This window comes from Chelonia mydas, chromosome 8 (assembly GCF_015237465.2).
Source record: "Chelonia mydas isolate rCheMyd1 chromosome 8, rCheMyd1.pri.v2, whole genome shotgun sequence".
In the NCBI taxonomy this organism is placed as follows: Eukaryota; Metazoa; Chordata; order Testudines; family Cheloniidae; genus Chelonia; species Chelonia mydas.
Genome location: NC_057854.1, coordinates 37261417 through 37278586, shown reverse-complemented (window position 1 = coordinate 37278586; position 17170 = coordinate 37261417). Strand labels below are relative to the sequence as shown.

Below are 17170 nucleotides of genomic sequence, written 5' to 3'. Positions count from 1 at the left end.
TGTCAGTATGGGGATTTAAGAACCCACCTTTTAACTCCAGTTTTTAAAAACATTGGCCCAGGTATTCATTTGTCTGATACATTTTTCATTCCTTTTATGTTTTAATTAAATGTTAGAAGAAATTTCCCCGACTTCTCCCACCTAATGAAGATTTGTAGACGGAACCAATGTTTGCCTGACTTCAATGGGAGCTGCATTTCCTCTGCTGCCTGGGAGCGACTCATTCATGTAAAAGAGGGCATGTTTAAACAGGTCTGTACTTTCCCACACTCTCTTCCTGCCAGCAGTGGGATCAGATTTCATAGCCATCCTTCCTGCATACACGGTCCACAAGCCCTCACGTTCTGGAGGGACAGTCCATCCACCAAACCCCAGAACATGTCATTATAAATCGGTGCTTTAAGAACATGTCCCCTGATGACTTTCCTTCACAGAACCTGATCTGGCAGCACAGCTACCAATCGTTAGAATCAACGGATAAAAAAGTCAATCTAAAGCCCTTTTAAAAATTGTTTTTATTAGTGTTATGGTCACCAGAAACTCGATTTTGAAAATCTTGTAAACAACGTGGAAAATTACACCATGTTCCATTTATCTGAAATATAATATTCGGTAATGAAATTAAAGGAAGACAGAAGGAAAGAGATTTATCTTAACTCATTACACACTACAAAGTGTTTAAAGTTTACTGTATCACTTTTAACCTATTTTACTAACGTTCTACTAATGCAATATTACTCGTCACTTCTACAGTATCTTTTAACCAAGGATCTCAAAATGAGTTATAACTATTAGTTTCAGTTTCATATGGTTAGACAAAAAAGACTACAATTTTGAAAATACACATTTTACAATATACACAAAGCTCAACCTCCCGACTAAATATGCAATGTACATTGCGACCAAGCAGCTTTAATTTAACGAGCTTCTATTTGTTAATACATAATTACTTTGTAAGTGAAATTGATTCTTAATTTTCATTGAACATTAAACTTGTACATTGAAAAGAGGTTTCAGAAAATCAACACACTATTACATAATCATCTCCATAAGGGAGAATCATAGGGAAGGTGGTTTATGATAAATTACTGTTAAAGCTTAGGTTTGACTTATTATATTTCCTTTATATCTAGATAAAGTAGACGTTGTTAAGCTCTAAAAATAATACACTAAGGGCTAGGTGGAATCTGCAAAGCAAGCATGCTATAGGAGCTCCTTCTCTTCTTCAATAGTCATACCATAAACGCAAAGGTCTACGTGAAAAACCAGGAATAAAGAATTACATAATATAGAAATACATATCCTTGCTCTCTTACAGAAAGGGCCTGTACCTTCTTGAAAGTTTCTTGGAGGGCGATAAGCCTCTTGATTCTCATTGCTCCTTTATGATGTCTGATAGTTGAACAAAGCAGAGCTGGTTGTTCTTATCTATTGGTAGGAAAGCCAACCGTTTTGACTACTGTTCTCATTTATCCCTATCACCTTGTTAACAATACAGCCTGCGCCTGAAGATCTGGATATGGAGTCTTCAGAGACAGAAGCTCTGCCCTGCAAACAATATAAAATGATGTGGCGTCATTATCGGCTGTTACGAAGAACGCAGGCATTGGTGTGCACCGGGGGGACATGCAATCAGGGCTTCATCTTACAGAGCTGTGGCTGGGATATCGTTCTATTTGAAGTCAATGGAAGTTTTGCCATTGATTTCAATGGGAGCAGGATCTGGCCTGTACCTACATCCTATAATATAAATGCTCATGTTTAATGAAACCCTCAAATAGGGCACTGTGTATCTATACTCGGAGGGAAATTTTACAGTGTGAAAATTGAGAAGTAAATTTAATTTGATAAGCCAAATACAGCGATATCCACTTCGTTGTATTTCTATTTGTATTTCTGTCTTTCAAAAACTGTCCGGAACATCTTACATCCCCTGTGAGGTGTTTACAATTACAAATCTGGAAAAGCTTTATGGTAATTTAGGTGGCTGATTCAAAAAGATCATTATCTTGCTGTTTGTTTAAGCCAAAATGTTCAAATGTGGTCATTGGTTGTGTGTGCCCAATTCCAGACATCTTGGGCCTAGTTTTCAGAACTGTTTAGTACCCAGAACTCCCACAGAACTCAGTTGGAGCGATGGGTACTCCATGACTTTGAAAAATCAGGGCATGAGTGTCTAATGCTGGGCATCAAAAAGGTAGGCTTCAAAAATCATGAGTCAATTTAAAAATGTGTGGCCAGGATCATTAGCAGTAATAATAACCAAGTAGATCGTCTTAATTTTTTAAAATAGATTTGTAAGAGTTAAGAATAACTTATTTTGATAGCAACTAATTAACTGTTGATTAATACTTTCTGTAGGAACGCTGCATAGCCCCGACAAAGTGCCAGCATAAACGCTGATTTTTTCCATGATCAGGGCTGTCCAAGTGATAGATGCTCAGATGCTACCAATTGCCCCTCCTCCACCACCATTTACTTCCGCGGCGCTATGTCGATTTACACCAGCTGGTATATTGATGTCTTTAATATCAGTTTTGTATTTGCTGTTTACATCTCCTGAAGGGGAAGTGCGGGTTTTCTTTTGGAGCACTTTGCCATTCTATCTTAGGTATCCAAATCCAGACTGTTCTCCCAACAGAAATTACTATAATCCAAGAATTCATTAATTATGTTGAACTCCAGGTTATCTTTAGATAATAATTAGAAATGATCATTTATACAAAAATGTCTCTGGGAGTACATTTTACTTTCAGAGATCTCTGTTTTAATTAATTCAGGATTCTTGGCAGTAGATTAAGATATCTAAAACCTCAATGTCATTTTTACAGAGAAAAAAGACTCCGTAGTTTATAGGTTTTTAAAAAATCTATACACATATTAACGTATAGTAATAATAAGTCACCAATTAGCCATTACTAATAACACAACAACCGCAAGTTCCTAGATTCAAGATATTTGTTAGGACCGGTGTCACAAAATTATTCTTGAATGACAAACTCTATCTGAAACACTGCTTGATTATTGTAACTCTCTCTCTCTTTCTCCCTCTCTCTCTCTCTTTGGAGGGGAAAAAAATCTGTAAACTCTTTGCAAACACCGGGCCCATAAAACCTCATTTTAGTTGTATCCATTATCTGGAAAATGAAGAGCCAGAATTAAGGCAACACTTATTCTTGAGCTTCTTTCTTTGTACTTACTAAAGGTTAGATGCTCCTTCACCTTTGTTCTGGTGAAAGCGAGCAGAAAATGATGGAATTTGGCCACTGTGCGTAAAATAAGGGGTATTAAGTTTCGCCTCACGTTCCCCCATTTTTACAGCTAATTCTAATGCCTGCTCCCCTCCCAAACCAGCAGAAATACTTCAAGCAAGACCAGCGGGAGGTAACGATTCCATCAGATTTGGCTTCTGGGTTTCCTCTGTCCATGGAGAAAGCAGAGAAAGGGGAGGAGGGGGCTGCTACAGAGTGTGGAGAGCCAGAGAAGAACATGGGGAACATCCCCTCTGAGAAGTCAGATTTATTTCCCCTATCGATCCACACTCCTTGTATTCTTTGTATACCTTCCTTTTCTCCCTTAATACAGCCCTCCACCTGAGGGTAAGATCGGTAGCAAACTCCAGAAAGTGGAATCTTCCGGGACCTCTCTTCCTGTGGGTTTTGCCTCAGGGACAGTACAATATGAGTCAATGCCACAGTTCACCCCAAAGAGGACATAAATATTATCCACCAACAAGTGTAACGTCAGGAGAATGCGCTTGGATACGGCCTCCTACAATCATTAAACACATTCAATCTCATAATGCAAAGCAGTTATACTATTATTACTTCCCACGGGCTATACACTTCCGTCCATTCAACACAAAAACAGAGAGCTAAGTGGTACCAAGCCCGGCTGCTTTATATTGAATTACGCCTCCCCCCCCATCCTCAGTTGCGCCTGTCGGAATTTTTCCTCAGCTGAGGACCGGACCCTGTATTTTCAGCATTGTTAGACAAGGTACTAGCCAGCGGTGTTTCTACACATCCACATCCATCGGACATTACTTGTACACAGGTTTCAGAGTAACAGCCGTGTTAGTCTGTATTCGCAAAAAGAAAAGGAGTACTTGTGGCACCTTAGAGACTAACCAATTTATTTGAGCATGAGCTTTCGTGCATGCATCCGATGAAGTGAGCTGTAGCTCACGAAAGCTCATGCTCAAATAAATTGGTTAGTCTCTAAGGTGCCACAAGTACTCCTTTTCTTTTTACTTGTACACAGTGAATTTCCTTAGTTGTTCTAGATAATTGCTTCTCCTGGGATTCTGGACTCTGTTCCGTTCTTCACCCATTTCCCGAACACTTGCTGCCTATAAAAATCCTGCTAGTACCACTAAGTGCAGCTACATCAGCAGTGTGCATATAATACTGGCTTATAACATCCACGTTGATTGTCATGGGTACAAAAGCTCATGAAGCTCGAACTGGTGATGATGTTACAGGATTTAAGCCATCATTGCCCATTCCTTCAATAAATATCCCCCTCATTGAAACCTCTGCCATTGCTTGCTGCTCACATAGCAAAGGGTTTGATGGAAAACAAAGGTGTAGTTTACATATTGTGGGAGGATACATTTTCCTTAGATACTTCTATTTTACTTTGTTTCCCCGATCTCCTTCATTACATATTGAGGCATTAGTCCTAAAATCCACATCTCAGCAAAAACACTGCTAAAAAAGCAAGTTCCGCCTCAATTTCCTTGTAAAATTTTAGACTTCAGGGCGTCCCCTTAGGAATATTGCACAAGGGTCAGATAATTCTGATGTTAATGAGCCCTTGATAATTAACATCCAAATAATTCTTTTGACAAGTTTCAATCTTTCTTGGTAGAGAACACACAGAACGCAAAAAGATCAGAACCAGTCTGGCAAACTCTCTTTTAGAGCGTTACTGTGCAATTATATTAGCCCGCACATACTAACATTGCAAAAATACGTTGGACAATAAACAGAAAAGCTCCCTAGAAAATGAAATATTTCTCAATATTTCTAAATGTTCCAGTTAACTGATTTTCATAGCAGCAGAAACAAACATATTCAAGCAAGGTATTGATGCAAATGGAGTGAAATAGGCACTCACCTCTCTCAGAGATTCTTTCTCCTTCTTTAGCTGAGAGTTAATCTGAGAGTCAAGAATAGACCCGTCTGCAGCGCTGGGGTCAGCTGGTAGGGACGGTACCAGCGGCCTGAGAAATTTAAATTCGCTTGTGCCAGACCCAGTTGTCAAGCAAACCTCATAACAATAAGATTGAGGCAGAGTCCCAGTGACACTCCTGTCCGCAGGATTTGTGGGGAAGTTGGGCTCACAATAAAAGTTCCTGGACGATGGAACATACCGCTCTCGGCACTGCCTTGTCTTGTATAGCCGGATGGCGATAATTGTTACCACAGAAACCAGAAAAAGGAATGAAATGAAAGACAAAGAAATGACTAAATACAGGGTTAATGTGTCCTGCTCCTCCTCCTCTTGTGGTACATCCAGTAACTGCATGTAGGCGTCTGAAAACCCATCCACCAGAAGCACATTAAGCGTCGAGGTGGTGGATCTGGGCGGCTCTCCGTTGTCTCTAACCAGGACGATAAGTTTCTGTTTAACAGAGTCTGGGCTCGTTATAGGCCTGCTGGTTTTTACTTCCCCGGTTTGGAGACCCACAGCGAAGAGACCTGGGTCTGTGGCCTTGAGCAGCTGGTAGGAAAGCCAGGAATTCTGACCGGAATCTCCATCCACAGCCACCACCTTCGTCACCAGGTAACCCGCCTCTGCCGATCTGGGAACCAGGTCATTAGCGGGGGAGCTGCTGTTCTGTAGAGGGTATAAAATGAAGGGCGCATTGTCATTTTCATCAATTATCACAACTCGGACAATGACTTCAGAGCTCAGTGGGGGGGACCCGCCATCTGCAGCTCTCACTGTAACCTGGAAATCCCTCGTTTGCTCATAATCCAGAGACTGCAGAGCGTACACATTCCCGTTTTCGGAGTTTATGGAGATGGAGGAGGAGAAGGGGAGGTCACCGATGTTGCCAGGCAATGCCGAATATGTCACTTTGGCATTCTGCTCTGTGTCCAGGTCAGCAGCATGGACAGTTCCAATCAACAGGCCCGGGTGGTTGTTCTCCTTCAGGTACATGACGTACGAACTTTCATTAAATACAGGGGGGTTGTCATTAATATCCGATAGCTGAACACGGACGATCCTCACTGAGGTGAGCCTCGGAGTCCCCCGGTCTGTGGCTGTGATGCTTATGTTATACTCAGGCACTTTCTCTCGGTCCAGGGGCTTTTGTGTAACAAGCTCGTAATAATTCTTCAGAGTCGATTTTAAAGCAAAAGGGACATTGTCCTGAATGGAGCAGACCGTTCTGCCATTGTCCCCGGAGTCTCGGTCTCTCACACTGAACAGGGCCACCACTGTCTCAGGGGAGGAGTCCTCGGGTATGGTGCTGGTGAGGGACGTCAGCGTCACTTCCGGGGCGTTGTCATTCATGTCTTCGATCTGCACCAGGACTTTGCAGCGCGAAGAAAACCCCCCGCCATCCGTGGCCTGAACTTCTACTTCATACATTGCTGCGTCTTCAAAATCAATTATCCCCAAAACAGTGATTTCGCCAGTGAACTGATTTAGCTGAAATAACTTGAGGACTCGCTCGGGGACCTGCCCGAATGAAAAGGTGATTTCTGCATTTGGACCTTGATCCAAATCACTAGCTTCAACCTCAGTGACCAAGGTGTCCTGAGGACTATTTTCCATCAACTGCACCTTGTACACTGACTGACTAAACTGGGGGAAGTTATCGTTGGTATCAAGCACATTAACGCGTATTTGGGCTGTGCCGGTTCTCTGGGGAAGGCCCCCATCGGCAGCTGTGAGAATCAGCATCAACTGCGCCTGCTCCTCCCGATCTAATTGTTTCTCTAACACCAGCTCCGCGTATTTACTGCCGTCTCCCCGGGTTTGCACATCCAGGCTGAAGTGCTCATTAGCGCTGATTGCGTAGCTCTGGATGCTGTTTGTTCCTATGTCTGAATCTTGGGCCCTTTCCAAGGGGAAGCGGGTGTTTATGGGTATCTGTTCAGGTATTTTTAAAACGAATTCATTTTTAGAGAATTTAGGGTTATTGTCATTCACATCATCTATCTGCACTTCCATTCGGTACAGCTGCAGTGGATTTTCCAACACAATTTCGAATTGCAGCAAACACGGGTCACTCTGTCCACACAGATCCTCACGGTCTATTTTCTCCTTTATTATTACATCCCCGGATCCTGTGTTCAGCTCAAAATATTGCTTGGTGCTTTTAGAAATCAGCCGGGGACTGCGACCAGACAATTTCTCTACATCCAGTTTCAAATCCTTTGCAATATTAGCAACTAGGGACCCGCTTTTCTTCTCTTCACGCACAGAATAGCGGATCGTCTCACACGCCACCAGGGACACACACAAACATAGAAAGAAAGACACAACTTGCCTTTTCCTGGAGCGAGTCTCCATTCCGCCAGCCTTTCCCGGGTCAGATCTGAAACACAGGCCTCTCTGCAAAGCTGCAGCAGCCATTCATATGTTGTGCTAGAAAGTAAACGATTTGTCCTCCAATATTGACTTTATTTGTAATTATTCCATCCGCCCTTTCCCTGTAATCCTTTGTCACCCGTTCCCGGCGCAGAGCCGTTGTCGTCTGGATTCAGAAGTCTGAATGCAGCTTCCACTGAGGACTAACGGAGTCCGAAAAGCTGCATTTTCAGCACCGTCTTTGCTAATATCGCCACCTTGTGGCTCAGCTAAAATAAGACATGCTATGATGTTTACATTTTAAACTTACTATGTGCAGTTATTAACTGCACAGCAAAGATTTCTCTCTTAAATACATATTGTGGTTATAACATTTCACAGTGAAAACTCTGAAATATTAAGGCAGATTATTACCCATTAGAGGAGATACATAGTGGCAAAATAATATAATAGTTAATTGAATTGTGATCCTTGCACACCACACTTCCTTCTCTCACATGGCAATACTTTTATTCTTCACAGCTAGCTAAGTAAACAAGTTACTGCAAGTTGATCACATGTCCCATTGCGTCTCTTTCGTCTACAAAGTTACAATATTTTGGGAATTCCTAAATCTATTATTCCCTTTTCTATTACGTTGTCCTAGAGTAAATCTAGGATCGACCCAGTGATTAAGCATGCATCATATAGGTAATTGTGGGAAAGGGATCTCGTCTTGGGAGCTACAGTATTATTCGACACAATGGGTCTCCCATGACAACTGGAAGAAGCAAACGTATCTTTCTCCTGATTTTTTTATCTTATATATTTTATGGCAATACAGGCCATAACAGAAACAAGAAAAATGAAACTGAAGCCATAGAGAAGTAATGTATATATTTAATATCCCACCACATTCCTCTTGCGTAGTTATGTCACTGGATTGCATATGTGCATCTGAAAATCCTCCACTAGCAGTATATTTAGCATCGCAGCAGCGGATTGGGGAGGTGTCCATTGTCTTCAATAATACTTAGCTTTTGCATAAAGGAGTCACGCTCTGTAAATGAGATCGTGGTTTCTTTCCCCCATTTTGGAGTCCGACAGTGAATAGATCTGCATCAGCAGCCTTCAGCAGTTGGTAGGAAATACAAGAATTTGACCAGAATCTCAATCAACAGCCACTAATTTGCCTTCCTTGCTCTGCGAACTAGGTCATTAAATGGGAGAGGTCCTGTTCTGAAGAGGGCATAAAATGAAGGGGGCATTATCATTTTAATCAAATAACTTGGACAATTACTTGCTGCCTCTAAAAATCCTATTGATTCCATCAGCTGCCACTATATCACTATATCAGAGGAAAGATTAATAAGACTGGGACTTTTCAACTTGGAAAAGAGACAAATAAGGGGGGATATGACTGAGGTCTATAATATCATGACTGGTGTGGAGAAAACAAATAAGGAGGTGTTATTTACCACTTCTCATAACACAAGAACTATGGGGCACAAATGAAATTAACAGGCAGCAGGTTTAAAACAAGCAAAAGGAAGTATTTCTTCAAATTCTTCACACAGCACACAGTCAACCTGTGGAACTCTTTGCCTGGGAATGTTGTGAAGGCCAAGACCAGAACAGCTTTAAAAAAAGGAACTAGATAAGTTCATGGAGGATAGGTCCATCAATGACTATTAGCTCGGATGAGCATGGTTGGTGTCCCTAACCTCTGTTTGCCAGAAGCTGGGAATGAGTGACAGGGGATGGATCACTGGATGATTACCTGTTCTGTTCATTCCCTCTGGGGCACCGGCATTGGCCACTGTCGGAAGACAGGATACTGGGCTAGAGGGACCTTTGGTCTGATGCAGTATGGCCATTCTTATATATGCATATAATAGGGGTCTTTCACATCTGTATTGATTGCTATGGATTCCTAAACTCCAGAAGCTGTAAATGATGTTCATTTTATAGAATATCAATAAACATTGCCTCTTCCTTCTATAAGTACCCCCTTCATCAAGACCGCGGCCACTGCTGGCTGCTCATATTGCAAAGGGTTTGATGGACAAATAAGGTGAAGTTTACATTTTCCTTAATCAGCGTTTTCCCCAGGAACTGAATGGGGGGTGGGGGAGGGAAACAAATTTACAGGGCGGTTAAGGCCTACCAGGGGTGAGACCAAGAGGGCAAAGGTGTGCTGTATGGACCCATAGTAAAACCTGAAAAATGTTTCACGACAATTTTATTATATTTTACTCATGTTTTAAAATCATACAAATTAAAGCTGGCTCCTCAAGCCTACTGTGAAGCCCTACATATCTACGTCCTTCCTGGTTTCTTGTAATTTTGCTCAGCTCTGTTAATGAGCTTCTCAAATGCAATGTTTTCATCTTAAGTGGCTTCTTGTGTGTCCAGTACTTTTGGTCCTTCATGATATACTCATGATCAGGAAGAAGGTGACTTCTCTGAGAACACAAAATCCTATTCAATGAGTATAAAGAATGTTCAGCTGTAGCTGTTATGACTGGGAGTAGCAAGAAATGAATTTCTACTTCTTCCATCCCCGGAAACATAGCACAAAGATTGGGTCAAACCACGAGTAATGATAAAGAAGAAGCTGAAGTCAAATCTTCATTCATTGTATGATATTGCACTCTGTGTTCAAATTCTGTATTCTGCCCTGATCTCATAGCAGTCTCATTGCTGGTAGTGTCTCACTCCACTCAGTTGTCGATGTTTTATAAGACAGGCATCTGCAAAAGCTACACAGAGGTTGAGTATAATCCAGAAGTCCCTGATGTAGATTTGTAAGAATCAATCAGCTGGCTTAACAAACACTTCATGTCCTCTTCACTTAAAGATTCAATACAACTGCCTTCATTAGTCAACTTCTGGACTGAAGTCTTTGCTTATTCCAGTACGTTTTCAATTGATCTCTCTCTGATTGATCCAAATGGAGCTTCTATTGCTGGACAAAAATCTACTACTATTTTAGCAGATGCCTTGATGGCATTGTTTAATGACCCAAGCGATTTCAACAGTAGACTGACAAGAGAGAATGGCGATAGTCTTCCAGCTGGACTACTTAGATCCCATCCCACCTTGGTAGGTACTTTCCAAAACCAGTAATAATGGTTGCAGTAATTTTAAGACAACAGCCAAGGATCACTCATAAGAAAACCAGTGGGTTTTCCCAGGTTGGACTAATTTAAACTTCAGTCCCAGTGTATCTTCTATTTTTTACAAGATGTTCAGTCCTTTATGGCTTTTTAAATGTCTTCTGAAGATTCTGCGCTTTGTACTAGTATTAGTTGGAGTAGATGGCCTCTACAGTGTGTATAGGACGGGGTCAGCAACGTTTCAGAAGTGGTGCACCAAGTCTTCATTTATTCACTCTAATTTAAGGTTTTGCATGCCAGTAATCCATTTTAATGTTTTTAGAAGTCCCTTTCTATCAGTCTTTAATATATAACTAAACTATTGTTGTATGTAAAGTAAATAAGGTTTTTAAAATGTTTAAGAAGCTTCATTTAAAATTAAATTAAAATGCAGAGCCCCCTGGACCGGTGGCCAGGACCCAGGCAGTGTGAGTACCACTGAAAATCAGCTCGCGTGTTGCCTTTTGCATGCGTGCCATAGGTTGCCTACCCCTGGTATAGGAGATATTAGTGTTACACTTTTCTCTGAGCAAAGCTTGTACTCCACTATGTCTTCTAGAGAAATTTGCAGCTTCATCAAATGCACAAGCAGCCATCTGTTTGGGGTTCAATTTACAAGCATTTAACTCCTCTAAGATGTGGGTTGTCACAGATGCAGTCAATATGTCTTCTATAACTTGAACATCTAGAAGCGCATCTGTTGTCCTACCAGTGACATCAAGATAACATACATAATGACTTAATACTTGATGCCCATTTGCATCGGTGCATTCATCAATCATGTATGCACATTTTTTGAATGTGGTGAGAGTTCTTCACTTTTTCAGTGGCTGAATCTTTCACTGTTGCACCGCATGCTTCTAGTCAGTCAGTTGAGTTCCTTGTGAAAGATAGTGAGCATTTGCCTGTCTTATTTGGATCCAGTGTCCACTTCAAGATTAACAAGTGACAATGCACTTAACATTGGCCTCCAGTTTGTAGCATGTGGTATCTCTTACTTAAATAGAAAGCATGATGCGACAGCTCTGTTTATTCATATAAACAGTGTTGTGTCTCCAGCATACTTAATAGCCTCATTAAGTACTTCTAAAATTGGCTTTGACAGTGACTGGCTTATAAGACTCTCTGCATGTCGATGCAGTCCAGAGGCTCGGTATTTTGCAGCCTTTTCATGTAGTTTTGTTAGCATTGGCTTTGCTGATTGGTCTCGCAAACCAAGCTGCTACACTTTCGCTACATAAATCCATGGTACATCCACATCTTGAATACTGCATGAGGAGAGATTAAAAAGACTGGGATTTTTAAGGTTGGAAAAGAGATGACTAAGAGGGGATATGATAGAGGTCTATAAAATCTTGACTGGTGTGGAGAAAGTGAATAAGGAAATGTTATTTACTCTTTCACATAATACAAGAACTAGGGGTCATGCAATTAAATTAATAGGCAGCAGGTTTAAAACAAACAAAAGGAAGTACTTCACACAACACAGTGTCAACCTGTGGAACTTTTCCTCAGGGGATGTTGAGAAGACCAAAACGATAACAGGGTTAAAAAAAAACTAGATAAGTTCATGGAGGATAGGTCCACCAATGCAGGGCCGGCCTACAACATTTTGGCACCTGAGGCGGTGAGCTCAAATGATGCCCCCATGTCCGCTCGCTTGGGCCAAAACTTTGAAAGGTCTCACTTTTGCCTTCTTCCTGTTCTACTCCTCTCATGGTACTGCTCTGCTACCTACCCCAATAAAGGAGAACTAACAACTTAAAATGCCTTGTTCAAAAATTTGAACAGCAAATGTAACTTTTCTTGTCTGCATAGTAAACACTGGCATTTTTATCTGTTTGAATAATCAAAGTGGTGCTTTCCGTGCCTTCTTGGTTGCAAAGATTTGAACTGCTTCCTGCTGAAGGTCCACAGTCTGGGCCAGCTCATGCTCTATTGAGACGGTTACAAGGCTGACCAGCCTCTCCTGTGTCACTGTGGAGCGTAGATGTGTTTTTATTAACTTCAACTTGGAGAAGCTGCATTCTCCACTGGCAACTGTTACAGGAAGTGTTAGAAGTATGCGCAGAGCAACAAAAGCATTTGGAAAGAGGGTGGTCATCTTATTTATGCACAAATATTCCAGAACAGCCTTTGGAGTTGATCCTGCTGAAACGTATCTTGAAATGGCCTTTCAATTCATCACCTAAATCACTCGCATCAATATCGCACATGTCATCATGTGTCAGCACTGTCTCTAGTGCCCTGCATTGCTGGTATAGGTCTTCTTCAGGTATAATGAGGAGTTTTGGAATATCATACAACATCCTAAATATACTGCTATGTTCCTTGAGCTGCATGAAATGTTCTTCAACTGACTGTATTGCACAATCTAGCAACTGGTTAAAGAATTCAACTTTGAATTGTTGTTTGGGGTCTCTTATGGGATTACCTCATGCCTCGGAATCAAAATGTCTTCTTCTTCGGTGACTCTTGTATTCTTGAATGGGTGGGAAAATAGCTTCAGCGTGAAGTTCCTCTGCCAACTTCTGTGCGCTCTTCACAACATTTTGAAATCCCTCCTCTGACCGGTAAGACTGTAGGTATGACTTTACTTTGTCCAGTTGTTCCATTGCTCCAGATATATCAAGGTCAACTCCTTGGAGTCTCTTGCTTACAACATTTATTTCAAACAGTATGTCATGTCACAACACTAAGCCACACAGAAATTTGAAGTTATGTATGTTTCTGGTGATTCCATTTCCCTCTGCCACTGTTCTCCCACGAACAGTTCCTGTCATAGCATTATCCTCCATAATGGCAACTATGGAATCATCTATCTTCCCAATTGTGTTTTTGGTAGGCTTTATCGCCTCCACTTGACTTTCCCATCATGTGGCACTCACTGGTTTCAGGGTCAGAGAGGATGTTCCCAGATGTTGCTTCAAAATTTGCTATCGATGAGTTGATGCAGAGAAAAATACATAGATGCTTTGAATTACATTAAAAAATTCAGCAGCCTCACTAGAAGCTGATGCTGCATCACTGACCACCAAGTTCAATGAATGAGAACCGCATGGGACAAAAAAAGCTGGAGGGTTTAACTCTCAAATCCGTGTCTACACTCCTCTGTTCTTTCTTCTCATGTTGGCATCATTATCGTAGCCCTGACCTCTCATGTCAGCTATCGCAATTCCCGTATCTTCTAGCTTTTTAAGAAGCACATTTGTCATACCAGCTCCTGTAGTATCATCAATGTCAATAAATTCTAGAAAATCCTCTCTGACAGTCACCATTGCAGGGACATTTTCACTATGTTCTGTTCTTGTTACAAAACGCACCATTAAAGTCATTTGTTCCATATGGCTGATGTCAGATGTGCTGTCCAGAATAACAGAGTAATATCTTGCTGACTTCAGTTCTGCCACAATCTTCTATTTGATTATTGTTGCCAGTAACTGTATGATCTCATTTTGAATTGTTTTTCCAAGGTAGTGGTATGTGTACATTTCTTGGGCGGTGACTCTTCCTAGATGCTCCTGGAGTACAGCATCAAACTCAGCCGTCAGCTCCACAATTTTAAGGAAGTTTCCATTGTTGGGCACATACAGCTGACCTGAAGTGCCACGCAGTGCTAGGTTTTGGGTAGCAAGCATTCTCACAATAGCAATGAGCCTTTTCAGAACATTTGGCCAGTAAAGAGACTTTGATGCAATCTTGTCTTGATGTTGATCATCTATGGTGGCCTTTAACCTTAGTCTTATCTCAAGCTCTTTCCACCTACGAATGCTCTCTGGTGATTTGCTGCCTTCTCATGGCATGCCAGATTTCTAGCCAGATTTTTCCAGTCCTTTGTTCCTGTAGAACCCCAATGTGGCTGGAACATTAGACTGGAGGAGTTTACAACAAAAACAGTATGCAGCATTCTGGGTTTTTGAGTACATAAGCCATGGCCTCTCCACTTTGTCACCATTGGGGATTTCACGCCAGTAATGTGTTGGATGGGACCTTCTATTTTCATTGTCTTTGGGGAACATGAAGTTTTTCACTTGCTGTGGCCCATGCAGCACAAGGAACTCCCTCAGGCTACTGCTCAAGTGGGTCCACAGTCCTGGATCATCTAGACTTAAGGAATTAAACTCAGCAGCAGCTGTTTCTTGCGCCTCCACCACACTCTTCTGTGATCTACACTTTTCTTCAGGAATGTGCATGGTTCCATCCATTTGAGATGGAAATATGGATGCTGCAGTAGCTGCCAGGTCACCTGCACTCTGACTAACTGGAAGATCAGGCATCTCCTCACCACTCACATCCTCACTGGGGCCGGAAGGCTCACCATGAACATTTGTGTCTATGTATCTCAGGAGAGCTCCTTCCTGCTTAGATAGAAAAGCTTCCTTTGCTTTCTTTCTTTTTCTGAATGCTGCCCCAGAGGGGCGTTTTCTTCTTTCACTCATGACTGCTGTTCTTTGCCAGCTAGAGTGGCTCTTAACACTCAATTGAAGGGGACAAATAAGCAGGCTGGTAGCAGGGCCTGAGTGAGGGACGATATAAGTGTCTTAAGGGCCTAACTGGCTCCTACTACTTCAGTTGACTGCCTGTTCTCCTCAAGTGGGTTCAGGGAAGCAGCAGGAAACAGGAAGCTCCCTGAGAAGCTGGTGTTAATCAGTCCAGGCTCCTGGAGGTGCTAGAGAGGTACATAAGAGGCTCCTCCTCCTCTCACTCCCTGCAGGTCCTGCTGCTTTCTGTTATTCCCTCTCACCTTTTCTCCTGCACACCTGTTATGTCTCTTGTGCCCTCCTTCCTCCAGCACAGCACTCCACCATCTCTGTGCATCTAGAGCAGAGAGAATACATATGCACCAGCAGCAGACACAATTTTCTTCACTCTGGGTCCTAGTGGCACACCCCCACAGTCTGACACCTAAGGCGGCCGTCTCAGTTCACCTTATGGTAAGGCCAGCCCTGCACCAATGGCTATTTGCCAGGATGGGCAGGGATGCCATACCATGTTCTGAGTGTCCCTAGCCTCTGTTTGCCAGAAACTGGGAGTGGGCGACAGGGGATGAATCACTTAATGATTTCCTGTTCTGTTCATTCCCTCTGAAGCACCTGGTATTGACCACAGTTGGAAGACAGGATACTGGGCTAGATGGACCATTGGTCCAACACAGTATGGCTGTTTTTATGTTCTTATTTAAAAAATAATGTATAATAATAAAAATGTTTAGTACAGAAACTTCCCAAGATAAGGACCTCTCAAGATAGCAACGATGTGAGATAACAACCTTGGGAAATAATACATTTTAAAAATCTTGGCCTAGCAGGAAATGTATAAGTTTCCCAGTCACAAACCTAGCATTCTGGAGCAAAGTTACTAAAACAAACAAATGTTCTTTTAACGTGCCCCTCCTTTCTCCCTCCACTGAACCCCATTCATAATTGTTGTCCTTGGTCAGTGGAGACCCAGATTTCACAGGTGCTTTTGCATGAGTTCACCTCTCATCCTGCGTGGTAGGGGAGAGAAGGCACCTTGTTCATTCCTTCAGCCACTCACCACTCAGTCAGGTCACTCACTCTGTCAACTCTTGTGCATTGTGCCACCATTCAGTCCACTGCTCTATCGCCAATGGCCCTGTGCTGTCACCTTCTGCTGCCACCTGGCACTGTGACCTCTGCAAATCGGTCTCCTAAGATTCCACCCAGCTCTCAGTGATTTCATCCCTCAGTAAGGGAACCTCACTGCTAGTGCAGGCTGAGCTGTCTCTTCCACTGAAACACTGTCCCACAGCAGGTTTGAGCACTTAGACCTGATTATCAGTGATTTCAGCTCTAGTGGTCACTTAAAAAAAACACAAAAGACTCTCCATGTAGCCTAAAAAGCTCTATCTTTAAACAGGGGAAGGGGCAGGTCAAATAGTGCTGTGACTCTTAGGCAGAGCCCACACCACCAAGCAAAACACCTGTCCCCCTCCCTTTCTCTCTCCACTGAGATCTGACATCCACACTCTCTGCTTAGTGAGTGCAGTTCAGTTGAGGGTGACTAGTGCTTAATTTGCAATGAAAGATGTGTCAGATCTCAAGCAATTTTTTTACTTTCATAACTGATATGGCAAGCCCATAGGTTCCACAGCTATGAACTGCCCAGACTACATGTGCCAGGGCTCAGCCCTAGCACAAATTAAGCACTTAGGTCACCCTTCTCAGGACAGATCAAGTACAGTTCTGTTGCCCTTTACTCATACAGTAAAGATAACATTTCATTACCCCCACATTCATTACTAAAGTGATTTGTAACCCAACACCAGCCAAATCTGATCACTTTGGCAACACAGCTTGTCTGCTGGATACTGAGGCAGAATAGGTGTGTTCATGTAAATACAGTCTGGCCCTGATGCCTTCCCCTCTGCACAGCCCAGCTCATCACTAGCTGTCAGGGGAGAGCTCATTCAGACCTTGCTTACAAATTATAAATTCAAATTATTAGGTTGGTCAACATCA

General features: G+C 42.3%; 1 protein-coding gene across 5 annotated transcripts in view; it reads right to left on the bottom strand.

The window, feature by feature from the left end:
- Positions 1–220: 220 nt before the first annotated feature.
- LOC102945718 (protocadherin beta-16) overlaps positions 221–17170 on the bottom strand; it is a 36389-nt gene continuing 19439 nt past the window's right edge. The window contains exons 1-2 of one of the 5 annotated variants that reach the window (XM_037906819.2): positions 5122–7803; positions 259–1548 (exon numbers count right to left, since the gene is read on the bottom strand). In XM_037906819.2, the coding sequence (XP_037762747.1) occupies positions 1429–1548; positions 5122–7596 (2595 nt within the window). In that variant the 5' untranslated portion in view covers positions 7597–7803 and the 3' untranslated portion in view covers positions 259–1428. Of the gene's footprint in view, positions 1549–5121; positions 7804–17170 lie in introns of those variants that run through there. The other 4 variants (XM_037906822.2, XM_027822663.3, XM_037906818.2 and 1 more) reach the window with 4 other exon arrangements.